The sequence below is a fragment of the Nipponia nippon genome, unplaced genomic scaffold (assembly GCF_047370975.1).
Source record: "Nipponia nippon isolate SJK-2023a ecotype South Korea unplaced genomic scaffold, ASM4737097v1 scaffold_5, whole genome shotgun sequence".
NCBI classification, from domain to species: Eukaryota; Metazoa; Chordata; class Aves; order Pelecaniformes; family Threskiornithidae; genus Nipponia; species Nipponia nippon.
In genome coordinates, this window is record NW_028262369.1 from 51,006,536 (window position 1) to 51,031,424 (window position 24,889).

General features: G+C 55.9%; 2 protein-coding genes across 6 annotated transcripts in view; both read right to left on the minus strand.

Moving 5' to 3' along the window:
• Positions 1–313: 313 nt before the first annotated feature.
• On the minus strand, positions 314–12,012 carry QSOX1 (quiescin sulfhydryl oxidase 1). Its single transcript, XM_009463604.2, has 12 exons — positions 11,742–12,012; positions 9,428–9,528; positions 8,067–8,115; positions 7,789–7,891; positions 6,903–6,993; positions 6,521–6,666; positions 5,929–6,063; positions 5,602–5,731; positions 3,508–3,630; positions 3,250–3,394; positions 2,844–3,023; positions 314–2,430 (listed from the first exon to the last, which is right to left on the minus strand). Exons 1-12 carry the CDS (start codon positions 12,010–12,012, stop codon positions 1,703–1,705), a joined length of 2,202 nt encoding a protein of 733 aa, XP_009461879.2. The 3' UTR covers positions 314–1,702.
• Positions 12,013–18,821: 6,809 nt separating this feature from the next.
• The window catches only part of CEP350 (centrosomal protein 350), an 80,786-nt gene continuing 74,718 nt past the window's right edge, over positions 18,822–24,889 (minus strand). For all 5 annotated transcript variants that reach the window (XM_087734538.1, XM_087734540.1, XM_087734537.1 and 2 more), the window contains one exon: positions 18,822–22,993. In XM_087734538.1, coding sequence (XP_087590664.1) covers positions 22,829–22,993 — 165 coding nt within the window. In that variant the 3' untranslated portion in view covers positions 18,822–22,828. The remainder of the gene's footprint in view (positions 22,994–24,889) is intronic.

Consider the following 24,889-nt stretch of genomic DNA (forward strand, 5'->3'; position numbering starts at 1 on the left):
CATGAGCTCTCTGTCCCACGCAGGGGAGCAGCTGGCGGGGAGGGGGTGCAGGGGGGGTTATTGATGTTGGGGATAAACCCCCCAGGGAAATCAAGGAGAAGGAGGCAGCAGGGCTGCAGCGATGAGACCTTCCCCATCCATCACCCGGTGGTGGGCAGGACCGGCACCCGGCTGGGGGGACGCAGCCCCCCTCCGTGCCGGGGTGAGGCCACCGAGGAGCTGGCAAAGGGACATGGCCAAGGCCAAGTGAGCCAGGGGTGCCAGCCCCATGTCCTGGGGAGGTGTGACCATGCACAGACACCAAAGAAGAAGGAAAGAGGGAGCAAGAAAATTTATTTCAAGGGTAGGTGAGGGAAGAAGGGCCAGAGGAGCCAGAGCTCCCGGGGCCTGGGCAGCAGCAGAGCCGGCCACCCTCCTTCCCCATCCCGCTGGCCCTCGCCTCCCACCTGAGCAAAGTGAAGATATCAAGAAAAAGGCTCCAAATGGGATTGACACCCCCCCTCCCCCTTAATAAAGTTTATTATCGGCCGGGGTCTAATCCTTTTAAATCCCCCGTGCGGGGGGAAGGGCCGGGATTAAGGGAGGGCAGCGTAATCCCAATGAATTTGTTACAAGGGGATTTAGGCAGCGCCGGGAGAGCAGATGGCCCCGGCCCCGGCTCTGGAAAACAACCATTTTCCTTAATGATTCCTAACAAGGATAAAAGGGCAGAGAGAATCAGGGACAGGCGCAGGGGGCCCGCACCCACGGAGGTCCCGGTCCCCAGAGGGCTCGTGTGTCTCTCCCTGCTCCGGACCACGGGCACGGCCGGCACCGAATTGCAGCTGCATGGCTTGTGCCAATTTTTTTTCAGCAGCTTCCCAGCCCCTCCAGGCTCCCTCCCCATCACCCTGCTTGAGGACAAACCACAAGCCACCCCAACCACGGGGGCACGCTGGGTGTATGGGGGGCAGCTGGCCAACGGGTGCATCCAGAAGCAAAAAGCAGGAGAAAATGTACAATAATAACAATTAAAAATATTTAAAGGATTTAAACCAAGGCAGTGGGGTGATGGGGGAGGCCAGAGTGGGGACAGCTGGCTGTGGGGGGACATCAGGGAGGGGAGGCGCTGCCCCGGCGTGCCTGCGTGGCAGGGACCAGCCGACACAGCGGGGCTGGCGTCAGCAAAAATAATTTATTCCACTAAGGCAAGCAGAGAGCGAGCAACAGCGCAGGGAGGGGGGAAGGAAAGGCAGGGGGGGCCCAGTCCACGTCTCAAAGGCGGGGACACACAAAATGCAGCTAAACCCACAACTGCCATCCCCCGCCCACCGGTGCCTGATTTTTGGGGGGCTAACCCCCCCCCAGCACCACTAGTGGTTTGACCCCAAAGATCTGCTGCCCAGCATGGGACTGGGCTTCCCAGTTTGAAACCAGCCCAGCGCCAGGGAGCTCCCGAGGGCAGCTGGGTGCCAAGACACAAACCACTGTCAGCGTCCCAGCTCCCACGCACCCGAAAACGTGGCACCGCAACCCGAGAGGGGGATGCCCCGACACCTCCTTCCCCCCAAAAAGAGCCCTCCACCCTCCGGCCCCCAACCCGGGTGAGGCGACTGCTCTGAGCGGGGCAACTCCTGCCGGGGGACAAAACACGGGCCCAGGGGTGCCCCAGCGCAGCAGCCCACCCACCCTGGGGGCAGCCCCTGGCCCCCCACAACCGCTCTCAGGCCACAGGGAAGCCGGGGCGGCCTTTGCGGGTGCGGGTGCGGAGGCGGAAGAAGGTGTACATCCCCAGGAGGCACATGGAGGAGAGGAAGTAGAGGGCGACGCAGAGGCTGATGTCCAGGCGGGAGAAGCCCAAGCCAAGCACCCGCAGCCAGGGGCTCCTCTGCACGCCCTCCCCAGCCTCCTCCTTCTCCTCCCGGACCAGGACACCGGGAGCCCGCTGGCGCTCCCGGCCCACCACATCCCGGGGCAGGGCGATGGTGTCCCGCTTGCTGAGCCGCCGGCGTCGGCCGGCTGCGTCTCGCAGCGCCTGGCTCTTGAAGTGGTGCTCGCTGAAGGAGTCCAGGTCCACGATGTCCTCGCCCACCTCCCGCAGCTTGGAGTTCAGCCGCACAATGCTGGGGCGCCGCGGCTCGGGGGAGCCCAGTCGCCCTGGAGCTCTCATCTCGCCCTCCGTCTCCTTTTCCTCCTCTTCTTCCTCCTCCCTCTCCTCTCGCAGTCTCTCGGTGCCCAGCCTGGTGCCCGTCCCCTCCCTGGCGATGGGGATGGGGTCAGCCTCAGCATAATCCGAGTCGATGTTGCCCGGGGAGAAGTGCGCCTTGAGAAAGGTGAGCACGGCTGGCTCATCCCAGGCGTGCACCCCCCGCTCCTCCTTGTGGCACTGGGGACACATGTCTGGCGGAGGCCACTGCAGCTTGGGGAACTTGGGGTCCTCTGTGTCACCTCCTGCAGGGACCGGAGGCAGCGAGGGGGTTAGAGGGGACAAGTGACACAGCCCTCCCCCTGTACTGGTATAAACACCATGGGGCATCCAGCAGCTGGGGATGGTGATGGGGACAGGGATGGGGACATTTGGAGGAGCCGTCTCAGGAGGAAGGGTCCTCCAAGGGCACGCGGCGGCTTTGGAAAGCTCCCTGTGGGGAGCGTGTAAGATCCAACTGCATCTCCGGGGCGGTCTGATGCTGCGTGACCAGCTGCTGTCCCCTGTGACGGGGGACGATGACAACGGGATGTCCCCACCACTGCACGCTAATGCAGCCATTTGTTCGCTTCATCCAGGAGGGGGGATGCTCCTCCACCTCACCTCCCCTTTGCCCTTGAGAAGCCACCCTGGCTCCCCTCCCCGTGGCCCCCCTTACCCGCCAGGCGTGCGTTGACCTCGTTGTGGTGGGACCAGAGCCAGAGGACAGCCTCCTCCCGGCCCGCCACCTGGTCCATGGACTCGGCCGCCATGGCCTCAAAGTGCTGGGCACACTCCTGGCAGCCGAAGAAGTGCCGGACATAGCAGCGCATGGTGTTCAGCACCTCCAGCGGCAGCTCTGGACAGGGGGGAACGGGAGGGCGAGTTCGGACCCCACAGTGCCACCGCCATGGTCCCACGGCCAAAGTGGCAGCCCCACACCTCGACTCTGCAGCTCTTACCCTCCCCGCAGACCTGCCTCAGGGTGAGACAAGCCTTTGCCTGCACGCAGCATCCTTGCCCGTGCCACAGCCCCCCCAGACACCCCCTCCCCGAGCCCTGAACCCCCCTGGGGACACCGATACCTTTGTCGGGGCCGCTCTGGGCAGCCTGGACGGTCAGCAGGTGGAAGACGGTCCAGAGCCCGCAGGGGTAGCCACGGAAGTGGGGTTCGCTGCCCTGGCAGCCCACCCAGGTCACATTGGTGGGGAGCACAGCAGGGTGGGAGGCCTGGAAAACAGACAGACACAGCATGATGGAGCTGGCAGATAATGCGGGGTGGGGGGAAAGGGGCAGGGGTGAGGAGAGGAGAGCAGGGCCCAGGGTCTCTGCAGGTGCCTTACATCTCTGTTATTCTTCATGGCCTCCTTCAAGGCGCTGCGGGGCAGCTCAGGCTCTGTCCAGTTCCTCAGCCAGCTGTCCAGGGACTGCAGGTAGGTCTGCACGCAGGGGCGCCCGGGGAAGTACTGCAGAGGGGAGACAGGGGTGAGGAAACCCAGACCCCACCCTGGGAGCAGTGAGGCAGCCCACCGGCACCCCCGGCTCACCGTGACGGGCACGGGGCAGCACCAGCATCCTCCATGGCAGCACGTGCTGGAGGGCAGGACAGTCCCGGCAAGGTTTCAGTGCCCAGCCCTGAGGGGCTGAGGGCCGCGGCGTGTCCCCCCCACAGCGGAGAGGCCCCTGCGTGCGTGTTCAGGCTCCAAACCTTGGCCCCGTCTGAGGGAGGCAAAAAGCCACTCTGACCATAAGTCAGCGCAAAGCCGATTAGCAGCAGCACTTTAAAACCACAGGCGCTCCAGGGAGAGGGGGCAGCCCGCCAGCGCACGCCACTGATGGACGGACAGACAGAGGGTCGGACGCACAGGGAGGATGAGACCAGCAGCACACAGGATAAGTGTCAGGGAAGTGGAAGGAAGGAGCGTTTTGCTAAGCCTGAGCTATTCTCCCCGGGCCTGCGGGAAACTGCACAGAAAGTCCCAAAGTCGCAAGGGAATTCATCTGCGACCTGACATTTCTGCTGCAAAATGCAGTCCCCCCCCGCTCCTTCAACAGGAGGTTTTGCTGCGCAATTCCCTGCTTTCCAGGCACCGCTTCTTTCCATGTTAGAATTTCCCCCCCCTCCTTGCCTTAAATATCTCTTGGGAACGCAACAGTTAAGGCTGGGACCTGCTGGCTGAGCCTGAGCCCGGCCGGGCTGGCAGCAATCCTGGGGACGCTGCTCCGTCCCGTGGATGAGCGCAGCAATGGCAACACCAGCTCGGCATCCTTGGGGAAGCACCGGCACCCGCCCATCGCCCCGGTGCCTCCTGCCCGCGGCAGGGACAGAGATTTGCCTCCTTGCCGGGTCCAGTGCTATGGCTCATCCTTGGGAACCGAAGGGAAGGTTTGCAGGAAGAATTAAAAGCTCATCAAATAAAACCACTGCTGCTCCCCAACACCCCGGTGAGCTTGTACCCTTGGCCAGGGAGCTGGTGCGATGGGGGATTTATTTCCCTAACCCTGTGGTTCTCATTAAAGGGAGAAATCGCGAGGGCGATAGCTGGGGGCAAGCAGAGGAAAAGCCACATGAAGCTCTGAGTTGAGGACTTCAGACTCATTGCACCAGTGGCTCGCGTTTGGAGCTCTTTGCTGGGAGAGAGCTGGCAGGGGTGGGAGAAGGGGGTGTCTTGCACATCAGCGAGGGCTACGCAAAGTCCAAACTGAGAGTGAGACCCAGGGTGACAAAGGAGGGAGCACAGAAGGAAGGCATGGCTGGGTGAAGGTCTGCCAAGGAGCCTGGGCTGCGACAGGGACGGGGATGGGGACAGGACTCCTGCAGCCCCAGTGGTGGAAACCTCAGCCAAACGCAGCACTCCATCGCACCAGGAAATTAAACTGCCCTGCTTCTGCTGGCTCAAAGCTCCTACACACTTCAATTTCACCAAGTCCAACAGAGAAGAAAAAAGGAGACCTTAAATTAGGCTCTTCCAGAGCCTGACTCAGAGCAGGAGTCCCTTTCCTGGACTATCAAAGGAGCCCGCAGAGATCAGCTCCCTAAGCCGAGCATCCAAGTCAGGCGATCAGAGTTACAAACGCTTCTGATCATCTCTGCCACCCCAGTGGGTGACAGCATCTCTTTTGAAAAGACCTGCTGCCTCGACACAACACCTCCTGCGAGCACTGAACCTGCTCTGCCCACCGACACCCGGGTCTCGTCTGAAACTCTCCGGCACCTGCTTTCAGCTGCCGGCTCCCATCGGGACTGAGCTGGGTTTGGAGCTCTGTGAGGATGGCCCTGCGCCAAGCACTGGGACGCAGGGCTCATGTCAGAGATCGCCGCGCTCCGCTACCTGCAAGCGCTGGGACACGGCCTGCATCCTGCGTTTGCATTTCACCTTATAAATAGCTATGGAGAGGCATGGATGGTTCCTCTGTTGCCACTGCAAACTCCTCACCTTCACCAGTATGGCCACGTAGCACTTGAAGGCGGCCAGCTGGGCTCCTGACAGCGCGGCGGCGCGGGCAGCCTCCACCCGCAGCGAGTAGTGCAGCGTGGACTCCAGGTCAGCCATGTACACCTTAGAGCTGGGGAGGGCAGCGCAACATGATGGTCCATTAGCCCTTTAATCCGCACCCCCAGGGACCCAGCCACAATTCGGGGTTTTTCCCAGGGGAATGGCACGATCCCAGCCTGTTGCCCACCCATGGCCATGGCACCTCCTCCATGCACCAGCCCTGGCCTCCCACAGCCCCAAAATGATGAAGGGGGGGGTGTGTCTGACCGGTTGGCATGCTTCGGCTGGGACACATTGGTCTCGTTGGAAGCACTGATGGTTGTGTTCAGCTTGTAGGAGCCGCGGGTGACACCCGAGAGCATGCGCAGGTAGTAGGTGTAGAAGGAGCGCGCCTCCACGTGCCTGCAAGGAAGGAAAAGCCATGAGCAAGACTCTCTTCCCTCCCAAACAGTCCCTGGCCCCAAGGAGGAAGCAAAGGGGATCAAAGGCTTAGCCAGACTGGCAAATTGGACCTGCGGAATGGCTATGGGGTGGTCCGTACTCTCCACCTGCCCTGGCAGCGGGTATCTTGGCACACAACCTGGAGCACAGCTGAGCCCCAGGCAGCTACGCCGTGCCACCTCCAGGCAGATACGGCGGAGCGATGGCAAGGTCACAAGCCGTTTTCCCTTTTGCCAGCTCCAGGCAGGGCTGGCAGCCCCGTTCAGTGCCCACCAGCAGCCCCCTGCTCCCCACCAGCCTGCCCGACCCAGCCACTTGCTAACGAGCTTTCCCACAATTAGAAAGGAGAGCTGATGGGGCACAAGCCTGGCACCCTGCTGGGGTCCCCAGACCCACCCCCCCCGTGCCCCGCACTCACACGGGCAGGCGGGAGAAGGAGCCGTTGCGGAGGAGCAGGTAGCCAGAGGGGAAGGTGGTGACGCCGAACTTCTCCACAAGCTCCTTCTCACTGCTCAGCACCCTCCTCACTGCCACGTTCTCGTACTGCAGCATGTCCAGCACCACCTGCAAGCCCAGCAGCCCCCGTGTCAGGCAGAGGGCATGACGGGACCCCCAGCCCCAGCGGGGATGCAGCAGGGCTATTTGGCACCCTGTAAAGCACTTCACGCCTGCAAAGCGGCATGCAAGCTGACCAGTGAGGCTGCTGGGAGAGGACTTCCCTGCCAAAGGTGCTCAGGAATTGTCTGGTACCCGGGACATGGGCTTCAAAAGAAATGTGGGATAAATACAGCTGTACCCACCTCTCTGCCCACAAAGGAATCGCTCTTCTCGAAGATCAGTGCCAGGTACTGGTCCTTGTTCCTCTGGAAGAAGCTGTGAACCTCCTCCGTGCTGCAAGAGAGAAGTGAAGGGCAGTGGGTGCCTCAGCATCATCCAGATGCTCTGCCCTCCAGCCCAAAAGAAGCTCGGCCCTCAGCCCCAGGGATTTGGCAGGGGATGCTGGTGCGGGCTCAGCCCCACCAAGCGGGCAATTCCTCCCCGCTGAAGTTTCCAGCCTGATTTTCTGCTCTGGTTCACAGCCTTTGAGAAAACCTGCCAGGGTCAGCCAAGGGGGCGGAAAACAAAGCACGGGCAGGGCAGGGCAGGAGGGAGCTGCACGCTCACCCAGGGGAAAAAACAGCAATGAATTTGAACCAGGGCTGTTGTTTTTTTGGCTAGGACACAGAGGCACCAGAGACCTGAAGCATGTGGCTGGCTCCACCATCGCTTTGGGAAAGCCAAATGCTCCGCAATCCCAGGACAGCGGAGCAACTGCCTGCATCTGGCAAAGACAAGTCAGATCCCAACAAATTTGTACCGAATCAAGAAAACCCTTTCTTGGGGCAGGAAAAAGCTGCTAACGGCAGCAGCCTCGCTCGGCATGGCACGGCACTGCCACGTCCCTGGCCCAGGCACCGCTTGCTCTAATTAAGGCTGATGAGCAGGTTTGTTAGGAGATGCAACAACATGGCCCATCTCATCCGGGCCACGTAAATGGCTCTAGCCTGCCCAGGTCATCTGCGTCTCCCTAGGACGTGGGCGATGCAGTGGCTGCTCCGTGCTCATTTTTGGCTCAGGATTTCCCCACAAACCCGCTCTCCACGGGATGAAGGCCGTCAGAGCCACCCCCCAACACGCCACCCCTACCTTGCCGGCTCCAGCGGAGGACAAGCAGGCGGCCAGGCGGCCTGGCTCTGCTCAAGGTTGGTGATGATGGTATGGCGCAGGTCCTCGACGGTGGCACTGGGATCTGCAGGGGGACAGGATGCCATGGGGTCAGTCCTGGGGAAGCCAGTCCCATGGGCTGAGCTGAGGGGAGCCGCTCTGAGCTGCCCCCACGCCCCAGGCTCCCAACGCGTGGGGGGTGCAGGCAGCAGGGCTGTTCACACCAGAGGTAAAAAAACCCTGTGGCTCTGAATACTCACTGGTAATCCTTATCCCATCCTCTGCCTTCTTGCTAAAAGCTCTGAAGAACTGAAAGGGAAAAAAAAAGGGGAAATGGGAGCGAGAGTGTTTGGAGTGGGACTGCAGCCCAGCAGGCAGAGGCTTCCCCCAGACCGGCTCTGCCTCGGTTTCTCCACGACGTTACAGCACACCAACTAACACCAGCCACTGCAGAGGGAGCTCCTGGCCGTGTCCCTGTCCTGCGGGGCATCCCCAGAGGGGAGGGATGCTGGCGTGGGCTGGGTACCATGTCCAGCTAAGGGCTGAGTGCTGGCATGCAGCAGGGCAGGCATCTCCAGTGGCCCCAGGGAGGCAGCTGGGACCTTCCCAGTCCTGCAAACTGCTGCCTCCCTTCTCCAGAGCTCTCACAAAGCAGAATGGGATTTTTCCCCACTCCTGGCCTCCCGCGGTGGCTCCAGTGCCCACGGTACAGCCAGAGCAGCTAAACTAGGTTGCGTCAGACAGGTGTTTGCTTTGCAGGCTGGGCTGGGAGCGCGGGCTGTTTGCAAAAGGTGTTTGGCGGGGACAGGGGATACAAAGCAAGTGACTTCTTGGTACTGCCACATCAGCATGCCTCCCTGCCCCAGGAAACGTTTCAGTCAATGTCCCACGGGCAGTGGGTGCTCAGGCAGTGGGTGCTTGGTGAGACCCCAGGGCAGGGCTGGGGCACAAGCCAACCTGCCTGGCAAACCCCCAAGTCTGACCCCACCTTGGGCTGAGCCTGTACGCCGGGACTGAGGGCATGTCTGATGAAACCCTTATCCTCCCGCCATTCCGTCTCAAGGTGACCCTAGCTTTCGCTGCCTGTACCTGGAGTGCTTTGGCTTTATTGCTTGTGTTGGAGTGAGGCTCTGGTTGCAGTGGGAAATGCTGCAAAACGGCAGTATTGATACAGCTAAGGGGCCAGGCACAGGCCCAGGAGGAGGGATAGTACCTCACCAGCTGCCACAGGAGGCTCGCAGTTGAGCCCCATGCAGCCTCCTGCAGCAGCCCTGAGCCTTCAAACGCTCTCTGCCTTCCAGCAGCCTTTCCCAGGCATTTCCAATTCAGGTTTCAGACTCTCCCCTGTCCTAGGAAAGATCCAGCCTTTACGTTTCACCATGAAGCAGCATTTTGGTTTTCCCCCTCCTTGTTGCTACATCACCTGGCAGTTGCACTGGCTGCAGCCCGGCCGCAGCTAGGTTTTGGGGAGGGGTGAAACAGCTTCAGCCTGCAAAGCCCCAGAGGGAATATTTTGGTGCAATATCGCTGTTGATATGATTGAGCAAGAGAGGGACAGACCAAAAGGCAAAGCGCAGGGAAGTCGGGGCACTAGCAAGTGCCTGGCGCACACAGACCTTACCTTCAGCGTGGGGAAGCCAGTTATCCCAAAATCGGCGCACACTTGCTGGTTGGCCTCGTCGGCGCAGTCGATGGCCGCCAGCATCACTGCAGGCCTCCACTCTGTGGGGACAGAGGATGCAGTCAGCACAGCTCAGCCCCTCTGTGGCCCCGAAAACCATCCCGCTCCCCACAACTGCTGCGGAGATAGCAGGGATCTCCCGCTGTGCCAGCGGCATGGCTCCTCCCGGCCCCGAAATCACGGCTTGCCCCTTGCAGGGGACCAACTGATGGTTTCCAAGCCCCAAATACCCAAAGCCATGGCCCATGCTGGTGTTTGGCACCCTACTTTTCGGGCAGCAGGAGCACAGGGAAAGCCATGTAAGGCGGCACCAGACTTTGTATGCCCTGCCCTCGCCGGCGTCAGAGTGCAGGCAGCTCTGCCCGCGGCTGCCTGCCTGTCTGGTTCTGCCTGCCCAGCCTCTGCCCCAGCGGGAAGAGGCCTCCAGGAGAAGGGGAGGGATGGCTAATCACAGCTGGAGGAGAGCAAGGAACACAGGCTCCAGCTTGTCTCACCCCAGACCAAGGACATGGTCAATAATCGAGAGGGAACAACCCAAAACCAGTAGCTGGGGCACTGCGGCAGAGCCTGCCCAGGTGCCGAGCATCCACTCCCCCTCTGGGACTCTCCACCACCACCTCCCTAGGGAGGACCACCGGGTCCCTGGGGTAAAACAGAGATGAAGAAAAGGGGGCACGAAAACATTTCAAGCAGCGGACTCTGAAAGCCAGCAGCGAAATGGAGATAAAAGCTCTGAAATGGCTTCTTTTTAGCGTAAAGGACACAAGCTGGAGAACGTCCAGCCTCTCCTTTGAGCAGAACAGGGACGGACACAGTGCCAGCGCATGGATGGAGCCCTAGGCCGCCCTAGGCAGGAGCCTGCCGGAGATGGGGACCTGCTGGGACCATCCTGCGTCGCAGGTGATGGGACAGGCGAGCTGCTTCCCACTGCCCCAGCACCAGCGGCACAGGAGGGCCAGGGCCAAGCCCTGCTGCAGGGAGCCAGGCACGTTCCTGGACTCATCGGCACGTGGAGCCCGTGGGTCACCTGGCATTGGCATCCTCCCCGTCCAGCCCACTCCCGTGAAAATCCACCCGTGGGAACGGCAGCAAGGATGCCGAGCGGCACGGGGGTGGCTTCCCCGCCCTGCCTCTGTGGGCACCCTGTCCACGGTCCAACCTCCGGAGCAGGGAGCCCTGGGGGGACCCAGTTTTGGAGAGGGGCCAGGAGAGCCGGCATTCCCCTGCAGGGCCCAGGCGCGCACCCCATTCCTCACATCCTGCCCCATTGGGGAGCGCTGACGGCATCCCCTGGGAGGGACGGCATCCCCTCGGAGGGACGGGACGCCTGCCCCGGCCGGTGCCCTGACTCACCCGGCAGCGACTGCGCTGTATCAATTAGCGCAATAACAGGGAGAAGCTGTGCGCACTGCGGGATGCCGGGGGAGGCAGGACGAGCCCCGGAGGGATGAGGGGCCCGGCAGCGGTGTGTGTGGGTCCCCAAGCGGGGCTGGGCACCAGCCAGGCCAGGCGCCAAGGTCAAAGCCGGGAACAAACCAGCTGGGATCAGTGCCCAATCGCGGTGCCCTGCCAGCCTCTCCCTACAGGCACTGGGGAGGAGCGGGGCTGAGGGAGGGTCTGGGGGGGCAGCGGGACCCCCCATACCCGGGGCAGGCTCAGCCTGAGCTTCTCCCAGCCAAAGGGGCTCCAGGGATGCTGCTAAGCCGGGCCTGGCCATTGCAGGGGGGGGCCCTGGGCATCATGGGGGGGCCTGGGCCTTCCCACCAGGCCGACGCTCCAGGGAGGCTGAGGCAGGGACGCAGGAGGATTTAGGGGTGCTGATGGAGGGTAGGGCAGAGGGGATGGAGCAGTGCTGATAGGGAGGGTGCAAAGGGGATGCAGGGGTACTGACGGGGTGGAGGATGCAGGGCCAGGGATGCAGGGAGGATTTAAGGGTGCTGATGGAGAGGAGGATGATGAGACAAGGATGCAGGAGGGATTCAGGAGTGCTGATGGGGGGGCAGGGGCACAGGGAGGATTTAGGGGTGCTGACAGGAGAACAGACAGGGACGTGGGGGAGATTTAAGGGTGCTGATGAGGACACAGGGGCAGAGACACGGGGGATTAAATGGGGTGCTGATGGGAGGAGACAGCGATAGGGATGCAGGGGGGGGAAAAACAAGGCCAAGGACACAGGGAGGGTTTGGAGGTGCTGATGGGGCGGGCAGGGATGCAGGGAAGGGGGGGAAGCAGGGCGGCCGGGCCGGGGACTCACCGCGGATGTCGTGGGCCAGGGCCCGCCATGTGGGCGCGAAGTGGACGCAGTGACCGCACCAGGAGGCGAAGAACTCGACGGCCCAGGCGCTGGGGGAGCCCAGCAGCCGCCCCTCCGCCCCCGCCCCCAGCAGCTCCAAAGGGTCAGAGGCCGAGTACAGCCCGCGGGGCCGCGCCGCCGGCAGCGCCAGCGCCAGCACCAGGACCGCCGCCGGCCACCGGCGCCCTCCGCCGCCGCCCCCGCCGCCCTGCGCCCGCCGCCGCCGCCACATCGCCCGCCAGGCCGCCCGCCGCCGCCCGCCGCCTTTAGGGCCGCCAGCGCGCCCCGCCCACCGGGGGCGGGGACGGGGGCGGGGCCAACCCGGCCCGCATCGCAGCGCCCCCTGTGGGCGCGCAGCGGCGCACATCGCTGCGCCCCCCGCTCGACGCCCCCGCATCACGGGGGTGCCCCAAATAGCCCCCCCGCCCCTGCCCCACCTCAGGCAGCACGCTGGGCAAGGGGGCGAGGCGCAGCGGTACCCTCCCGCGAGGGGACGGGCAGCATAAAATGATAACATTCTGATAGAGCGAGGAAAGGCGAAGGCGGCTGATTCAGGCCCGAAACCCGCGTTGCCGCCATTACGGTCATCCCTGAGGGGAGCCGCCGGCCTGAGGGCAGCGCCCTGGTCAGACGCCCTGACGTCAGCCAGTGTCACCGGGCAGCGCCTGCCGGGACACCCCGTGGGACGGGTACCCTGGCGACCCGGCTGCCCTCGCCCTGACGCTGCCAGGGATGCACAACGAGGCTCCCCAGCGAGGCTCCAAAATCCAGCCCCTCTGCCCCAAAAAAGCAGCTCTCCATCCCAGGCAGCCCTGCACCTGGCCACAGCCTCCCCGCCAGCCCGGCCGTGCCATCGCTCACGCACGCACCCACGTCACCGGCTCCCAGACGGAAGGTGCCCGTTGCCCGGTGCCCCAGGGCGGAGACAGGCACCGCCAGGGTGCACGTGGCCCTGAAATCCATCCCTCCGCTCCCTCCCCAGCCCCTGAGGCCAGGGGGCCCCCAGCACTGGGGCTGCCCATCACCACTGAGGGCTGGTTGCTGGCTCTGTCCCCAAGAAGGCCATTAGCTGTGCTGGGCCCCACCTAGGTATTTTAGGCAGACTTGCCATGCTAGAAAAACAAGCCTGCCAGAGCCAAGCCTTGCCGTGGCCAGGGAGGGCAGGGGCCCCCACATGGAGCAGGGCTCTGGGAGAGCTACGGGGCTCCCCGAGATGGCCCAGCTGCGAGGCACAGAGCCTGTGGGACACGACCCTCTGCGAGTCCAGGCTGATGCAAACGGGGCAGAAGATGGTTTGTTCCAGCCCTGCCAGCTGTAATTAAATGCTTCAGGGATTATCACGCCTTGCTGTCCAACTAAGAGGGAGCGAGGTGCAACCCAGCCCATGCATGGCTGCTCTGAAAGGTGGTCCCTGGCTATTGCCAGAGCCCTTGCCACAACTCATCTTTTCCAGCTAGCAGTTAAAAGACAAAAATCCCTGTCCTTAGAGATGTCATCACCGTTATTTTACCCTGGGCTAAAGTCCTTATTTTAAGGGCTCATCAGCTTGATTAGGTTATCACAGTGAAGGAGAGGTGCTCCTCACCAGCGTAATTGCTGGCATCCTCCCCGTCCAGCTCACCCCTCCCTTCCAGGGAGCCTGAATTCCTTGAATCCTTTTTTAGATGTAAAAGCAGCATCTAACCCGAAGGTAGATGGGCAAGAGCCTGCAGCCCGGGGCTCCGGCTCCTTTTGAGGTGAGACACGCCATTGCTCATCCCCCGAAGCCCTGGGGTGGGGATGCTCCTGCTTCCGGCTGCCCGAGGACCCTACCGCCAGCCTGGCACGTCCCATCGCCACCACTGCCCGGGGAACAGCCTCCTTCACTGGCAGGGTGTGGGGCTTTCCAGGCACGGACTTGCCCAAATCGCCTTTTTTCCTTTTAACCCTGCTCCAAAGCAAGAGACGAGGCTTTTCTTCCGCCTCAAACTGGGAAGAACTGGATTTTCATTGCAGAACGCCCTGAGACAGGGCATGGAAAGCCAAAGATGAAGCAGAGATTTTGAAACAAGCTGTTTTAAGATGGATTTGAAAAAACTAAGACGAATTAAAAAAAAAAATAATCAAGAAGCAGTAGAAGTCTGGGGAGGTTTTTGGAAATGCTCTCCCAGCGCTGCCTGCCTTTTGTCCTCTCTTGCTTTGCACCCCCTCGCTGCTAGCAGACCCTGCGGGCAGCAAAGCACAGGGGATGTGTGCTGGGTGACCCTGGATACCCAGCTGCTGAGCCCTCAGCCAGCTCTAAATCCCAGCTTTAGGCTCTCGTGGCACATCTAGGAGTTTACTTGGTTTTCAGCTGTGCTGCACAGCAAAGCCTTCAGCGTCCAGCTCAGCATCCTTAACTTTGGGAAGAGATGTGCTTCACTTCCCCATAGCAAGGCCATGGGCTAAGGACCACCGCAGAGGTTCCCACGCTGCACAAGTCCCTGTGCAGCAGCTGAGTGGTGGCTTTAGTTTAGTAAGCTCATCAGCTCTCCAATCTCCTTTCCCAGACTAACAGCCAGCAGGTATCTCCTTGAAGTCAATGAGGCGTGGGCAACACCAACAGGCTGAGAGCCTCAAAGGCCGCTAAGGTCTCACCAAAATCATTTAAGCCCTGCAGAACTTGTTTCATGCACCCAAAATGGATCATTTTCACAGACACAAAGAGCTACTCTGATCACCTCTGTGCTGGGTTAGAGAGGAAACGAGGAAACAGCAGTTGGGTTTTTATGGATTTAGCCCTTGAAGTGCTGGAAAGGACTACTGAACATGCTTCAGAAATTGGGGAAAGGTTTCTACTGTCCATTTTTAAAAGTATGAATCTGGCTGCAAAACATCAACAGCTCAAAATGGCCGGGTAAGCTGACCCAGGACCTTCTCACTTCCCTTTAGTTGTGAAGGTTTGGGGACAGGGAGATCCTGAAATGGACTTTCTTCCTTGAAAATTAAAGAACACGTTCCTACCTAATTGTGTGATTCCAGGAACTGACTCCAAGAAAAACACGCAACCAATGCAAGACTCATGATACAATCATGGCAACCCCGTCACCCGGCCCTGGCTTTTTGGAGACCATTCAGAGAAGTTTGCATCCAACTGCCCTGCGAGCACCTCGGAAATACCAGTTGCAGAGGAGGCTCCGTAGGTTTCCTCTCTCTCCAGCCTTCACGAGGTGGACTGACGAACTCTGTGAAGCCCTTCTCGATCTGGAGCATAGCACTGCTTAAAGTGTGGTCCTTCTCTAAATAAAAGAAAAAGCCCCATTTCCCCAATTACCATCTCCAAACAGCCTCAGAGAGCGAGTGAAAATTGTGCCACCTGTCACCTCCCAGCCTGCTGAAGTCAGCTGGGACACACCAGTCCAGGTGGCACTTTTCCACTGGTGGCACGAGTCACACCTCCGCTGAGACATGGTTTCAGACAAGACCTTTGGCAGCACCTGCGCGATAAACCTGCCAGCTTCCGTGGCTTTGCCGAGGCAGGGAATAATGCATGGAGTGGATGTGAACCCCGACTGCTTCCCACACCCTGCATCGGCTCTGCCGGGCTCACGCCTATGAAGACCAGGAAGGCCCCGTGTAGCCCCTGCTGGTAGCTGGGAATTGCCGACTATGCGAGACAGGCTCGGTCGGATACAGTAGATTTCTACCTTTCAAGCCCAACTGGCCTATAATAACAACAGACATAAAAGAAAATCCGGGGTGCATTCTCAGGATGTGATGAATATGTTCACACAGTTTGTGCCTGCAGAGAGACTACAGCAGTACCAGCCCCTTTCTGCTATTCACCCTCTGCTGATTCATCCCTGCTCGAAAGAACAGCAGCAATGCTGCCCTTGCTCTTTTCGGAGGGACCTGGGGGGACCGGGAGGAACCGGTGCCGCCTTTGGTATGTCTGGGTGGGAAACGTTTTACCTGCAAATTTAAGATCTACTTAAAGTCATAAATCATCCCCATGACCCAGGATGCACAGAGCAGATGTTTTCCACTCCAGCTCATCTGCCCAGCTTCCAGGAGCAGATCGGATGAGGCCACACCGCCCAGATTTGCCACATCATTACTTGGCAGCTGGTTTAATTGCAGCGCATGAAACTCAGAATACCACACGGATGACAACGGAGCACTCCTCTCTTGCTGCGGCAGTAGTCCTGCAACATAAGCAAGGTCTCAGCTACCAAGGACTGGTGTGCCCAATCTCAGGTTCACCAAGCAGCACTGCCTCCATCACCTCTGCAGAGCAACGCAGCAGGACACAGACTGGACCAGGCTCCTTGACAAGCTCCTCAAGCCAAGCAGCTCGAAGGGTAGGATCCCCTGCAGACTCCTTTATTTTGCTGGAAGATAATAAAATCTCTGGGACACCCCCCAGAACTGGCGTTAATTCCACCTCCAGCAAATGCACAGACAAAATCCTAGTTCGAGTCAGCCTAGATTTCATGGGGCGGTGACAGACAAGTCAGCCTGCAAGAGGAAGCCACCTGAAATGCAACCCAAGGGACACAGCAGGTCTTGCACGGCTGGAGCAAAGGGCTGGAAAACTAGAGCCAAGAGAAACATTCAGACCAGGAATCAACCAGACCTGCTCCAGGCCATCCTCACACAGCATGCTTGGCAGGCAAAAGGTGGCATCTTCCCTCAAACATCTCCCCCACTATGCCCCACTCCTGCCCAACCCTCACCTTCCCGAATGGAGCTGCTGCCCCCCGACAGCTCTGTTCTCCTCCTTTTCCCCGAATTTCTGCTGGATCTTACTGGGGAAGAGGCAGAAAGGCACAGGGCTGGGGCTACAGGTTTTGCTCGCACCAGTTACCAGACCTCGCAGGGTGCCTTTTCCTCCCCCGCAGGACCCGCATTCCCAGAGCGCGCCCTATGCTTTCAAACTCCATTACATCTCATCTGCATTCCTGCCCACCAATGGCCCGTGCTCCGGGCTGGGGGCCAGCAGCTGGGCAGCCCCCCTCTCCTTCCTGCCCACTGAAGAGAGCTGCCGGCGTTCAGCAGCTCCCCACCAGTTCCTTTTCTTCTCAGGGCTGTGTTAATGAGAGCTTGGACATGGCAGAAGCCCTTGTGCAAGGCAGGCTGCAGTGGTGTCTGGAGCAGAGTCAACATTTCAAGGGCTCCAGTGCTCTGCCAGGCATTTTAGGACGTGGGATAGCTGCAGCTGGCACCACCTCCCTAGGGAGACACCTGGGAGAGGGTGGCACCTGGGAAGGGAGGCACCTAAGAGTCCCACTGAATCCAGCCTGCTGTCGGGAAGGCGGCTGCCTGCCATTGCCCAACCCAGGAGTTTCACCAGGTCCACGGGTGAAATGGCTGTTGAAGGCAACTGGGCTCTGAGGGTTCTGGGAAGAGTTGCACAAACACCACCGTAGAAAGTCAGTGCCAAAGTGAAGCAACGTAGACTTGCAAATGAGGAAGTTGGAGCCTTCATCAAGCTGATTACTGGGCATCCTGGGCAAGGACAGCAGTAGCAATGCAGCAGTTTGCTGTGTCACTCACCAGAGTGCCGTGGCAGCGTTCCCAGTGCTCGAGCCGTTTTAAAAGGAAGCCAGTTCTTTAGCCAGAGAAGCACAGATCAATTTTTTTCAATGTGAAATGCACTTTAAGCCACTTCCAGGGATGGAGGCTGACGTCTGCAAGTAGATCACTGTCTGAAAATACAGGACTCACGGAGCAAAATCGCTGCAGGGTGAGGAAAGCAGTGACATGGATGCTCTCCTGCTGCTCCGTAATGAGAGCAGAGAGGCTGCAGAACCACTTTGTCTCGGCCCTTTGGGTATCAAACGACCCACCGCCGCGCTTTGGCCGGTTCAGTCCCCCGAGCTCAGAGGGCTGCGACGTGCTTCTCTGCCTGCCCGAGGGCTGCGGACAGTGTTCCCGGCCTGCTCCGCTGAGGACTACTCCTACCACACGCTGGCACCGTGGGACTGCAGCAAAGCTGCTTCCATAATGAAAGCCCAAGTGCAGCAAGCCTTCCTCCGGGACGAGGTACCTCTGCTAAGGAAAAGCAAAAAGCAAATAACTGCTCAGCACAGCGCAAAGCCGCTGCGAGCGTTTTGTTCACACAGGTTCCCCCCCCCCGTTTGATGCATACACCTCTCCCAGGTGGAGAAGAGTGGTGAGAAGCAGACTGCCACGCAGCATCCTCCCAGCTGGAAAGACCAGCGCTGGGTTTTGTGGGCGTCTGTAGTAAATGGAAAGCAAAGCCGTTTCTGCTGGGCTGTACGCTAATAAACGGCACCAAAACACAGCAGAGGTACAGCAGCAACAGTGGCCGTAGGCACCGAGGCTCGATAAACACCCTTGGGTCTTACACATTTCACGCTGCCACTCGATCGTCACGTGCCCGCACGCCTGTGGTTTGGCGCCGCGACTGTTCAGCCGTCCTCTTACAGAGCTCCGGGACCTTTCACAGGTTAAAGTGGGGTGGTTTGTTTTTTTGTTGTTTGTTTTTTTTTTTTTTTTTTTCCTGGAAAGGAAACAGCAAAGATTTAGGAAAGTTCCACCAACACATAAAATTTCCAGGGAACAACATTTGCCCCCTTGCTGAAGAAGTGATCAGTGCTGGTAACAGCAGCTGTAACAATTTAGGAGCCTAACTGAGGGTTCTGAAACAAGGCTGAGGCTCTGCAGAATTTAATTCCAAGACTGTTGCTTAGCATAAAAATAGCCTCCGCCCCGCAATGTTTTAAACCATGAGTTTTAAAAACCTATTTTAAATAACCATGTGCAAGGAGCAATTTTTCTCCTGCAGATCATGCAGTGCACTCCTGCAATGATTATGCAATGCTATTTTCTGGTTTTGGTTTTATCAACACTCGGCTTTAACAATAAGGAAATTCTAATAATGTTATGATTATAATTAAGGCAACTCTAATGGGATTTTGTGGACTGTGATTGGCATCCCAAGTACAGCATCACACAGAAAGGGGAATGTACAAGGGACAAATCTCCAGGACACCTTCAGAATTAGCAACCATTTGGGTAATTATAAAGCTCCATTTTATAAAGAACCAGGAAACAAGATTAATTTATAAATCAGTTTATTTACAGATTTTGTTCTCTTAAAGTACATTTCAGTTACCAAAGATATTTACACTGGTGTACACAGGGACGACCCTGGTTATTTTACAGTTCTTAATTACAAAAAAAAAAAAACAAAAACAAAAACAAAACCCAAAACCAAACAAAAACCAACAAAAAAAACCCCCAAACCCAAAACCCCTCCACATCCTTGGGTCTGTCTACTGTGCAAAGCTGCTCTGGATGTGAACATTAGCTGAAACTGGCCCAAAACCCAAGTTACCAGGTTATTTACACATACACAGTAAACAGGTTTCTTTTCAGCCTCTCCACAACACAGTACACAGGGAGACGGAGCCTCCCAAAAGGCGGCTTTGCAAACGTATATCAAAAGGCTCTGCAAAGTCAAGGAAAAAACTAGTAAATGCAAGTTAATTACAGTATTCCTCTTTCATCTGTATATATTTTTGCATTTAATGTTTAAATTACAAATAAGTTCAATAGTTTGCTTTTCTCCATTTTAGTAGATTTGTAAACACGTCAGATGCACTAAATACCTTATAAGATTCAACTGTTTCTCTGCTGAAAAGTACTTTATTTTCCTAATATTCTTAAGGTAGCAAAGGGATACGAAAGTCGGAACTGCGTGCAGTTCCTCGCAGAATAGTCACTTAAAAGGTCTCTATCACTGCGCTACTGAAGATCTTCTGCAGGTACACACTTATTCAAGTATTGCAAAAAGCTAAGGCCACTTTTTCAAGAAAGGAAAGTGAACAAGATGGGATTTTTCCATCCCTTGTTCCACCTTGTGAGCAACAAGCCTTTTCTGAAAGGCAGAATTCCACAGCTCGGCTCAGGGAGCATCCTGCTGTGAGAGAGGTACTTGCGCTCCTTGTCCTCACAAGTCTGGGCTTTCCCACCTGGCACCGAGATCCCTCCGAAGAGGGAACCGCCTCTCCCCAGTGATGACGGCCACTGCCCCAAACAGCTTACGGGTCCCAGAAAAATGTCTCAGCCTTGAATCTTCTAACATGGTTGCACCAAGACAACCAGGACCCAGAAATATCATCTTGTTCTTATAATGGGAAAGTTGGGGAGAGGAGAGAAATAGAGAATTCAGCCTCTGTTTGTGACACTCCAGGACTCCCCATACCTCCTCATTAGCAGCCATGACCCAGAACAGACCATTGCTTCATCGCAGAAATCATCAGTCCACAAGTACTCAACACACTCGAGGTTTTGAGTGTACACTCAACTCAAAGTAACTCAACACACTTGAGGTATTGAGAAGATAATTCATGTACGTTCAAGTCTTTTTAGGGTTGCCCCTAGCAAGGATTGCTACCAAAAATAAATGGCGATGTTTGCAAAGGAATAAAGCCATTACTTCGACACAGCTTCCTTCTGCCCAAACAGCTGTAAAAGTAGTTACTGCTTCTGTTGAGGGTACTAAACTAGTGCTATCCAAGCCAGCAAGACAACAGGCATACGATCTCCAGTGGTCCCTGGTACCTTGGCAGGCCAACTGCACAACCTTCTCCCTGCTGCTGGACAGACCAGAGAAGCCATGCCCGCCCTGCAGGACAGCCGAAAAGCCTCGGGGATGCAGGGTAACCTTCTCAACACCAGCCACGGTATCTACAGAACAGAACCTAACTTTGTTTCTCTGATACTCCAGCCACAAACCTACACTGCAGGTCTCTGCCTTCTTTCCGTAATTGCTACCTATAAAAACAGCAATCCTTGCTATTGAAGATACACCCAGGAAAGGGAATCTGAGGCGGTGACCCAATCAGTGACACCATGCTGGTTAAATGCAGCAGCTTTAGTTTGCTTCTGTCTTAAGCATTCGAGAGTTTTCTGGTTCAGCATCATGACATTTTACATGGACAAGTGAATCACTTCGGGGGAAAAAAAGCTGAACAATGCTTCACCAAGACCATCTGACTTCCAGCCAGCCAGAAGGGCCACTACTGCAGGACAGACACGCATATGCCCGTTGGAGGTGTTCCTATACACCATGACCTCCTCCTCCTTGTTCTTCCACTCATTAAGCTCCCATGAATATGGCTCACCATTAACTCACAAGTGAGGTGCTGGCAATACTACATCTGAGAATTTGCATGGACTTCTGACAAATCCAACACTTCCCAGTGCTGTCCCTGAAGAATTACCAGCTGTGTGTCGTTGTGCAAAATGCAAATATTCCAACGATAGCTTCCCCCCTCCCCCCCAAAAAGAAGGTGGAGAAGAGAAAACAAAATGGAGCAGTAGCAGAGGTATGCATAGCAGGAAGCCCAAGAACCAAGCAGATGAACGAAATGGTAGCAATCTCCCCGCCAGGCCTAGTGTGGGCTGCAGCATCTTTGGGGCACCTCTGAGGGCTTCGAAGCATCTTTCTGCACCCCAGTGTGTCTGGAGAATGTGACTCTCCTCTGGGTCTTGTCCCACGTTAGCAAAGAGGGACATCCACTATTAAGGCATCAACATTCGACCCCAGATTGTCTGCGTTCCTCAAAGAGAAACACAAGAATGGGAGGGACAGGTTAGGAACGAGCACTCAGCAGGAGGACACTGCAGTTGAACCCAGCACTGAATCAACCACTAACAGCTGCCCATGGCCTAGAAGTTCTGGGAAGGGAAGGAAACAGATGGAGCAGGGAAGTTTCACAGAATTTTTCAGCTCAGTCTCCTCAACCCTCCGTTGTCTCCGACCCAGGTGCGGTGAAGGTCCATTCCTAGTCCTGCCTTTGCTTCCCACCCCTGGTCACTGAGGTTTGGTTCTTCTTACCTTCCCCCCCGTATCTGTCTCAAGAAGCTGGAGGTTTTGTGTGAAGAATACAGGGCTCTGGAAGTTTCCAGAACAGATGCTTTCTCAAGTTTGGCTGTCTCAGAACATAAGACAGTGCAGCCAACCGCACAGGACACTCTCCTATAACCCACTTAATAAATTATCTGAAAATAAATAAAAAACCCACAAGCACAAAACATGCAGACAGTCAAGCACTGGACACCGCTTTCTTTGGTGAATACGCTCTGTTCTCTAAATTGTTCAAGTAACGGCTTCTCTGATTTATTAGGTGACAGTAAGGGAGGAAGCTGAGGGATTGAAGGCCAAATTTTTTGTGAGGAAATGTTTTCCGCTCCTGCATGTCTCATGCCTGAGAAAATCCTGAGTATCCATTATCTGGGAGCAGCTGGTGCTCCAGGAAGAGAAGAAGTGCTACACGGTAGGAGGAAAGTTGTCCACGGGCTCATCTTTCACGTTTGACGTTAGGCGGCCTTTATCTTGCTCCACCTCAGGACTGAAGCAAGTTACATAGGAAAAGCAGCAAGAATTCTGTACTTGAATGCAGAAAGCAACATCATCTAATTTCCCTGGACTGGCTGGCACCATACTTGGTACCACATCACAGAAGAAAGATAAAACCCAGCTTCACAGAGAAGGGAATTGAATGGGCTCTGGAGCAGAAGAAACTGATGCACATTGTTAGGGCTGCAGGAGAAGAGGTGTTAAGATTATAACACTGTTCAGTACGGTAAGTCTCCATTTACGACTAAAACCTGACCAAGCTGTTTCTTCTCCAAATTACTCACATTTCTAAAGACAAACTGAGTACTGATGGCTGACAGCCATTCCAGCAAAGCAGCCAATATCCCAACTTAACCCAACCCTTTCAGAGCACAAGCTGAACGTGTCAAAGCCCCAGGCTGGGGCCCCAGACAGCTGCTGACAGTTATGTGGCATAACTGCATTGGCACACAAACAGTCTTGAGCACTCCACAATACAGCCTCGAGTGAGGGATCAGCTTGTTCCAAACAATAAATCCGGTGTGAGGTCTCTAGTGGCAGCGGATGCAAATTCAGGTTCTTTTAATCACATCTGAACTGCCTTTAAACCCCATGCGTGGAAGTCCAGCAGCAGCGCTTGCAGGGTGGAGAGTACGTCAGGAGTCAGAAAGGCCCGTGACTCAGTGGTTACGCAGCTGTAAGTTTATTTTCAGCACTGTCAGACAAGCAGCAATCTCCGCTGTTTCTCATTTATCTGGTTCAGTACATCAACAGTGTCTCTGATTAAGGCCTCGAAGATCCCGTCTGCCAACTGCATCTTTACACACAGTTCGTCCTCGTCATAGTTCACCCACTGTGCTTCTTCCTCGTGAAGTTCCTGCACCTTGGAGGTTAGAAAGGAAAAGGCAAAACAAACATTACAATCGTGTTGCTCTAGGATAATATCCCCTGCAAAGTTCCAGAAAGAGTCCAAAACAGTGTGCATCTGCCAACAACATATCTGTCTTTGCAAGAGATTACAGGAAACGCTTGGAATAGCAAAATGAACACAGATCTATTTGAACCAGGCTATTTCACTGTATGAACGTTTTCTACCTCTCACTGTAGTATCCATTTTAAAGGATTTCATATTCCTGCACAAGTTTTTCACTTGAAAGAACTCAGCTAATGGGATATTCTTGGCCAACAGCAGAAGCTCCATTAAAAAAAGTCCCTAATTGCGTATTTGCAAGAAGCTGATTCCATGCAAATTAAACCGGTAGGAAATCACACAGAGGCCTTGAACAGGGGAAGGAGAAAAAGAAAAGACTTTACCGCAGTTCAGTTTATTGGAATAAGAATTAGAAAGCCTAAAGGAAATAACTAACTTTTCCAATTCTTCTGTATAGGACGACAAAATCCTGGCACGTGTTATATGATAGTATTACAACTCATTTGCACAGAATACTCCATGCTTCGTTGGATTTGACAGCATTATTACAAATGGAATTTTGTACCATTACGTCTAAAAGAGTAACTCAGAGTATTTCTTTCCTTCTATTAAAAATTTGTCTAAGTGACTATTTCAGTATTACAGATACATCCTAACAAAGCTCAAACTTTTGAGAAAAGAAAGAGTGGGTGCAAACATCACTCATATTTAAAATGACAAAGAGAACCTGCTGAAAGCTCCTTCTCTGCTCAGCTTCAGCAGAAAGCTCCTCTGACCGTAAATCCTGCACTCTGAACTCAAAATACATTTACACTGTCCACATAGACAAGTGGGTCAGACACCCAGACACTGCCAAAGCAAGGTTAAATCATACTGAAAATCCACTAAATCTACTAATCAATATGTAATAGTGTCGTTACCTAAGGAGAGTACAAGAGCTATAAGTCCCAACACCCTCTCTCCCTCTTTTGCCTGAAGCTAAACCGCCCAGAACCTTGTCTGTTTTGAAGGTGACAGCTGCTGTAGCATAATGATGATTCAATAACCCAAACACAGTGTGAAGCCCAAGAACAGGCTGCTATGGGAACCCCAGGGAACCGGCACTGCTTCAGGGTTTGTAGCTGTACACAAGGCTTCAGTTACACATGGGGTTGCAGTCTGACAGCTCCCTTGTCCCTCTCTTAAGAGAGCTTGGGGAGAGGGGCAGGGACCTCATCCTGCAAACAGCTTTGGAGGAGCCCTGCTTACAAATCTCTCAGCTACCACAGCAAGCACTCCTCTTGTTTCCCATATGGCTGTCAAAGAGGAAGTGTTAATGGTTTAATTATGCTTCTTACTAATAAGGAAGAAGCAACAATATTGGCGATCAAACTTTGAAGTGTTGTAGGTGAAAAATAGCTTAAATTGAATGCTAACAAGCAGCAGATAATTGGGTGTAAGTTTGTGCGGGGGTGAATGTCTGAAACAGGCTTCTGAACTCTCTCAACCAGAAGCTTTCTGCCTGTAACTGGTATATGCTGGCTGTAAATTTTGATAAACTCTGGACTAAACGATAGCAGCACGTCCCAAGTCCTCCCAGTCCTCCCATCAATAAAGAGCCATAAGACAGAAGCGCCAATGTGGAGGCTGATCATGTGTCGCGTGTCTGCATCACATACTATTTAGATGAGGAAAAGCAAGAGGTAGGGGTCACGAAAAGAAGAGGTGGTGCCAAGAAGGGTTCCCAAAAAGCAGAAGCGGTCTGGGACAGAAAACAGGGGCCCCAAAGGGAAAAGGTGAAGATCCTGGCTGGAGGAAAGATCCTGGAAATGGGGGAAGATCCTGGAGATGAAGGAGGTGGGTGGAGAC